Here is a 7,500-nt window from a genome sequence, read left to right on the forward strand (position 1 = left end):
AACATCTAGAATGTGGGTGTAGGTGTGTGTGTGTGGGTAATCCTTTCCTGTGTAATGTGTGGGGTGACAGATGAAGAGACTTCCCATGAGGCAAAAGCATATGTGTTGAACAACATGTTTTAATTATTGGCCAGCTTAAAATGTACTTTTAAAACATAATTTCAGTGGCAAGAAATGAAGAACTTTCCTATCGGGCAGACAAGTTACTGTCGTCTCTTCATGCCTGGATCTTTTCAGGTTTCCTTTGCAACTGCTTAAATTGCTCAACTAACTATACAAGGGTGGATCCAGGATTTTCTTACAAGGGGGGTGCACCACTAAGAAATGGCAGAGCTGACTGGTGACATTTTTTTGCAGAATACCAGTTGTATTAGAACGCCGTAGGTCACCTCAGGTCAGGTCATCTAAGTTGAAACGCCTGAAATAAAATGGGTCAAAGGATTGCTTACCCGACTTGACAGACGCCCGTTTGTTACAAATGTCAGTTTACAATATCACTTACTATCTTCCTTTGTTGTTGCGAACTGCACAGAACTATTTGGTCCATCACCAACAGAGGTGTAGGCCAACACCTGAAATTCATATTCTGTAAATTTCTCCAATCCAGTGGCTGGTATTGTGTACATGGATGTGTTGGGAATGAGCATGGTTTCAGGTCTGTTATCGGAGCCTTTTTTTCTCAAGAATAATTTAAATCCTCTTATGATCCCATGTCTGGAGTCTGGGGAAGGAAGCTGCCAGGATGCTATGATAATTGTAGATGTGTTTGCAGTCACTGTAAATTTACTGGGAGCTTTTGATGGGACTAAAAGATTTCAAATACAACAAAGGAAAGTCAAAGAAGACTAGCTTGTTCTATGAAATAAAAAGAATCATGCAAATCAACCATTCTAAACTGAAAAGAGACACTTGTTACAGGAAGGCGATATTGCAAATTAAGTGGTTTTGCCCCAGCGGCCCGAAGACCCAGCAGCCCACAGCCCGCGATGGCCCGGCGGCCCGGTCCTAATTTTCCACAGTTTTTTTGTCCAGCAGTAAATCCACACGCATGCACAGATCTGCATCGGGTTTGGGCGTGCAAAATGGACGACGGTGAGTTTGAATTCGTTTACCATTTAATCATTTGAATCCTTGTTTCTATTTTTTTGCATGTCGTTCAGATAAAAACGTTTTCATTCTCTGTTCATTCGTCTCTTTACAGAAACCGATAGCACAATAGAGGACTTTCATTATCGAAGGATGTAAGTTATTTTCAAACCATACTTGGAAAGTGAAAATATCATAAATAATAGAAATATGTGAACTGCGAATCTTTTTCTTTTTTAAGTTTCAGATTTACACAAATTTAAGCATGCAAACGCAAGTCTACCGCCGTTCATAACTGTTGCCTGCTATTGCACAAAATTACCGTAAGTTCATCTGATTACAAAGTGAGAATGTGATTGCCTGATAAACTGACAAACGCAACTCAGTGACAATTTGCAGTTCACATATCTCATCATTTAGGTTATTAATTTTTCAATCGTAAACTGTGGTTTGAAAATAACTTACATCGTATGAGAATGGACTTCCTCTCTATCGGGTTCTGTAAACAGACGAATAAACATGCAGCTAAAGAAAGGATCGAAAAGGATTGAGATGATTATTAAAATGGTAAACGCATTCAATCTCACCTTCGTCCATTTTGCACGGCCAAACCCAATGCAGATCTGTGCATGCACGTGGATTTACCGCTGGACGAAAAAATTGTGGAAAATCAGAACCGGGCCGCCGGGCCTTCGGGCCACCGGGTCGTTGGGCCGTAACGGGCCGTGGCGGCGGGCCACTGGGTCGCGGGCCTGCTTTTAGCAAAACCCCAAATTAAGATGTCTTATTATAAACAGAAAGAAAAACAGATAATTAATCAACTGAAACACTGTGGCATTCCCTATTTGCAAATATCTAAATTACCAAATACATCAATAAAACTTTTTTGAACAGAATACTACAAGAAAAGATAAGAAGTATCCATGGTCTTCCAAAATTTCAAATACAGTGCTATAATTCACCATATTGCCCGTTCATAAGTCTGATAAGAAGCTTCAGTCTCTTACCATCTTCCAACGTCCTTGCAACCTTTGAGGAACTCTTTGGTCCATCTGCCACCGAACTGAAGGCCCACACTTTAAATTCATATTCTGTGAACTTTTCAAGTCCTGTGACGACCGTGGAGAAACCCTTTTTTTTGACAGTTAGTGTATTCTTTCTGTCAGATCTTAACGGCGTTCGTGATTGGTACAGTAATTTAAACGATAAAATGTCTTTGTCTTTTGTATACCGTTTTGGAAGTTCCCAAAAGGCAGCAATGCTAGTCGACGATTGTGCAGTCACATTAACCATAGGTGCTTCAACGGGAACTGAAATGGAATCAAAAAGTACTACCGAACAAACTACCGAAACAGCGTTACTTGCATTCAAATGTGTGAAAAGAATCTCTCTTGGAAGGCAGAGGGTGAAAAGTGCAGGTTGCAGGCTGGGGTTGCAGGTCATAATGGAGCTTAAGCAAGGACGACGACAACGGCTACGAAAACCCCATAAAACAATAGGCTTAATGAATCCCAGAATCCCAGTGTGGATTTCGCTCAAAGAGGTAAACTGTAGACATGATTTTCTCTGTCCGCCAACTACAGGAGAAGTGTAGAGAACAGAACCAACCTCTCTATCTGCCTTTCATAGACCTGACCAAGGTTTTCGGCCTCGTAAGCAGAGACGGTCTGCTTAGTATGCTCCCTCTGATAGAATGTCCACCAAAGCTCCTCAGCATAGTGAAATCCTTTCATGTCGGTATGAGAGGCACTGTACAGTTTGATGATGATATCTCCAGCAACTTTGAAGTGAAGAGTGGTGTAAAGCAAGGTTGCATGTTAGCTCCCATCCTCTTCGGTATTTTCTTCTCTCTGCTCTTGAAACATGCTTTCAAGTCTTCAACTGATGGCGTCCACCTCCACTCCAGATCTGACGGTCATCTCTTTAACATCTCGAGATTACGTGCCAAGTCAAAGACGAGGAGAGTCAACATCAGAGACCTACTGTATGTTGTCGATTCAGCTCTCGCCTCCCACTCAGAAGACGGACTTCAAAGGCTACTTGACAGGTTCTCCAACTCCTGTGATCAGTTTGGCCTTACAATCAGCCTTAAGAAGACCCAGCTTATGGGACAGGCTACACCAGCCCAGCCTCTTCTGAAAATTAATGGGGAAAACTTAGAAGTTGTCCATCAGTTCCAGTATCTAGGCTCTACAATGACTGACACCTTATCTCTGGATGTGGAAATCAGTAAGCGCATAGGCTTGGCTTTCACAACTCTGTCCAAACTCGCCAAGAGAGTTTGGGAAAACAAAAACTGAAAAAACCCACTAAAGTCAATGTTTACAAGGCCTGTGTCATGAGCACTTTATTGTATGGCAGTGAATCTTGGACAACAGATTCCACTCAAGACTCCAAGCTTTTGTCTTCGGAGAATTCTTGGAATTACTTGGCAAGACAAGGTGCCAAACAATGAGGTCCTCTCCACAGCAAGGATTTCATCGATGTATACACTTCTACATCAACGCCGTCTACGCTGGCTGGGTCATACCCACAGGATGGCTGATGGCCGCATTCCAAAAGACCTGCTTTATGGTGAGCTCGCAACAGAGTCAAAAAGAACAGGTCGGTCTCACGTTCGCTTTAAGGATGCCTGCAAGTGTCATATGAAGGCCTGCAACATCAACACGAAGTCACGGGAAGCTTTTGCGGACAACAGAACTATGTGGAAACAAATTGTTTCACGAGGTCTGGAAAGTCGGGAGAAGGCAGTTCGTACTGAAAATGATGGAGCCAGAGCAAAATGAGCAGCCAGAAAGCAAGCTTGTACTGCCTCACAGCAGCCCTCGGTCCTTGTTTGTCAGTTTTGCAGCAGAAGTTGCTCTTCCAGAATTGGTCTCTTTAGCCATTCAAGACGATGCTCCTCATCCAAATCACAGGGTGCTACTCCATAGTCTTATAGACTGAAGGATGCCAACAACAATGAACAAAACAAAGGCTCTGGAAACCCTGCACGCGTGCGTTTTGCAATTTGGCACATTTCTGAGCTATTCTCGTCCTCACAAAGTCGAGAAATGACCAAATTTGAGGTCACGTGGAGGACGCGAGAACCTGACGACGATTTTCGATCTTGTCTACACACATCTACACCATTCACACCAGTTTCATTCATGCAATATTGATACACACTTTCCATGCCGAACGACTTGGAATATTGGCGATATTATTACAATGACGGGAAGTATAATTTTTTGATAACGATCTCGTAGCCATCGTCGTCATCCTTACTTAGGGTCGCTATTGTGTTAGGATTTTGCAATGAAGCGTAACACAACTTTAATCCACTGGACTCGGCTACACATCGATTCACAAAGGGGATGTATACGAGTGAAATGCTACGACGTGCAAAACATTCGATAACAAGAGGGGGAACAACAACGAAAGTCAAATGACCCTCTAAGTCCTACACACTAGGGTGGGGTTAGTATAACTATTCATAGGTTCAGTCTCTCAGGCTTTTTTATCATTCTTCCAGAACGAGTATGGGCTGTAACAATTGTTTTACCATAACTGAAAAGACCCAAACCTAGCCTTAGGCTTTGACATTATCTAAAGCTTAGTGTTTAGGCCTAATGTTAGCGTTAGTAAAGGTTTGGTTGTTTCAGCTATGCTATGCATACTGCGAGAGCTACTGAAATTTAAATTGACCAATCACAATTCAGCGAGCGGGAAAAACTGTGCCATCCGACGTCACGTCAATAGGTTCGCAGTTAAAGGACCAGAAAACCATTTAAAATATTTTGTGGCAACTTTTTTGCAAACAAACTTTGGTGCCAAAACTGGGTTGCCGGAGAGGGGCGATTCAAACGTTGCCTGTTATCTGCGCTTTTTATAACTATTTTAAGACGAATTCAGTCTGGTATTTCGAATCAAGTGTAGGAAGTTTTCAAAACTGTATTAATAAAGTATTTATTTGAGTAAGACTTTGGCGGCATCCTTTCGACAGGGTAGATCGACAACAACGTCATTTAAAAACAGAAATGCACAAGTGAGATGGCAAATGATTGATAGGATAGCATAGTTTTGACTGCCGGGCGCACTGTGCACGTGGGCGCGGGTTCCTTATGCACAGATGGTGAAACAATTGTCCACAACCCTAACCTGTAACCTGCAATTTACACCCTCTGTCCTTACAATTTGCTACAGCGTACAATTTTATTACTGAATACACACACAAACAAACAAACTCAAAGAACTTGTTCGAATGGTGTTCACTATTTTTTTTCAACTTTCGTCTTTTCATATAATTAAATGGATTTGTAAAACGTAACCCGTCAGAAGTCAAAGAAAAACAGGTTCACGAGTTACCTGGAGATTTAAGTACTCCATATAGCTCAACTCTAAATGCTTTATGACCAAAGAAGTCAGTTGGCTGAAAGCGGATGAAGCTCGCTATGATAACCTCCTCAAGATTATGCTTTACAATGTCGCTTCGTGCAGTATTTCCGTGAAATACCTGCAAAAGAAGTTAGAGTTTATGTTGACAATCGCGATGATAATGATTTTTTTAGTAAATGGCAACATTATGGTTATCTGAGACAAAAAGCAATTAGAAATTCCATGTCGATTTTTCTTCCGTGTCCTTTAGCCTTTAGCCCACTTTCGGTAGGGTACAAACCGTGCTAGTAAGGAGACTGGGGATAGCAAAACTGTGACGTCAAACCAGGAACGAAGTTTTTCCAGGGCCCGAATTTTCAACTCCAGACGTTGTTGAAACTGCTTCTGAGATGCGTTTTATTTGGGTGCAATAATGAAATAAAATATCTATCCATAAAATTTCCTGAGTTCTTGTTTTGAGGTCACAGTTCTGCTATCCCCAGCCTCTTTACTAGCGCGGTTTTGCACCCCACCCGAAGTGAAAATTCCAAGTCTTAAAAGGCTAAAATACATGGAAGGAAAAGCGGTATGGAATTTTTCTAATTGTTTCTATCTCAGAAAACCATGATCTTTCGATTGAGTAAAAAAAACTGTCATATACACTTTAATTTCACTTGACTCAATGCTAGAAATGGCCTCTGAAATAATGCACCCCACATTGTTTTACCTCCCTGTCCGTATGCCAAAAGATATTAAAATACTTAAGACGATTGTTTTAAGTTGGGCTGCAAAACCCAAGGATAAAATCAATGTGCATGTTCAATGTTGCACCAGTTCTCAGTGAAAATATTCTTCAGGTAATTTTGCCTTCTGATCCTACTGTCTGACTTGGTCGTGTCGCATTTAAGATGCAATGCAAGAAGTCTAACCTCCCCGTTTTACATGTGTATTTTCTTTTCAATGTTATGAGCTGCAATAACACTTACACTATACAATACAAATATTTTAAAACAATACTACTTACAATACCACTACATGAATATTATATACTTTATTTACAAGACTACCATTATAAAATACACTTTTAAACACTAAATGTTGAATAAAAAGCTCCATCTCGTGATAAAATTACTTCTTTCTCCTGATTTTAAAGCTCCATTTTGTGATAAAATTACTTTGTTCTCCTGATTTTATTGATATGCATTTTTCTATTGCTTGTCTCCAACTAAACGTATACATACACTAAACTTGACTTTATTCTTATTGTTGGCATTGATGAACCGATAGTATTTCTCTATAATAATGAGGTGGTTTAGTGCTAAGCAGTAACGAGGAAAGCGAAATGTACCATACAAGACTTTAAACTTGACACGTCACCGGACTTTAATTCCACTATGTAAGCTATGCCAGTCTTGAAATTTTGCCTGGAAAGATTTAGCTTGTGTACATTCAATGAATAGGTGTGGAAGTGTGAATGTCAGGAGGGCAAAAAGGGCATCTCAGAGAGTGTACTTTCTTCATGTTATATAATAACATATCTGTAGGTACGATGTGATGGCTGATCTTATATTGGAACATCGTCAGTTTAGTTACCCTTGTTACATTGAAGGGTAAAAGGTAAACCTCGGGGGTTCAATAATGAATAACGGCTCATAACAGAAAAGGAATAAGGAATATTTAGCGTTCGAAAATTCGAAATCAAGAATTTTACGGTTTCCGTTAAAGAATAAAAGATACGGAAAAATGAAGCAAAGCAAGATTTCAACAGTGAATAATGAGTAAATCGAGAAAAAATTAAAGGAATAATGAATAACTGAGATCTAATTATTTCTCTTGCACCCACCCCCCCCCCCCCCCCCCCCGAGTATTTCAATCGCTTTTTTTTTCTTAACCTTGTTTTACGAGTTTCTTTTCTTCTGTAGGGAAAGGTGCCTTCCTAAAAATAGAAGCTTTTCGTGCAGAGCTTTGCATGTAAACGAATCAGTGATCAAGGGCCTCTTCATATGAGCCCAGTTGACCGCGCTGGTTCAGTTTCAAAGATCTCGCGTTACCTCTAAA

At 40.6% G+C, this 7,500-nt stretch overlaps 1 protein-coding gene across 1 annotated transcript in view; it reads right to left on the minus strand.

The window, feature by feature from the left end:
• LOC138024827 (uncharacterized) overlaps positions 1–7,500 on the minus strand; it is a 98,904-nt gene that overhangs the window by 40,047 nt on the left and 51,357 nt on the right. Inside the window, exons 10-12 of the mRNA XM_068872001.1 lie at positions 5,434–5,581; positions 2,094–2,396; positions 503–805 (exon numbers count right to left, since the gene is read on the minus strand). Of these exons, the coding sequence (XP_068728102.1) occupies positions 503–805; positions 2,094–2,396; positions 5,434–5,581 (754 nt within the window). The remainder of the gene's footprint in view (positions 1–502; positions 806–2,093; positions 2,397–5,433; positions 5,582–7,500) is intronic.

This window comes from Montipora capricornis, chromosome 11, assembly GCF_036669925.1.
Source record: "Montipora capricornis isolate CH-2021 chromosome 11, ASM3666992v2, whole genome shotgun sequence".
Classification (NCBI taxonomy): Eukaryota; Metazoa; Cnidaria; class Anthozoa; order Scleractinia; family Acroporidae; genus Montipora; species Montipora capricornis.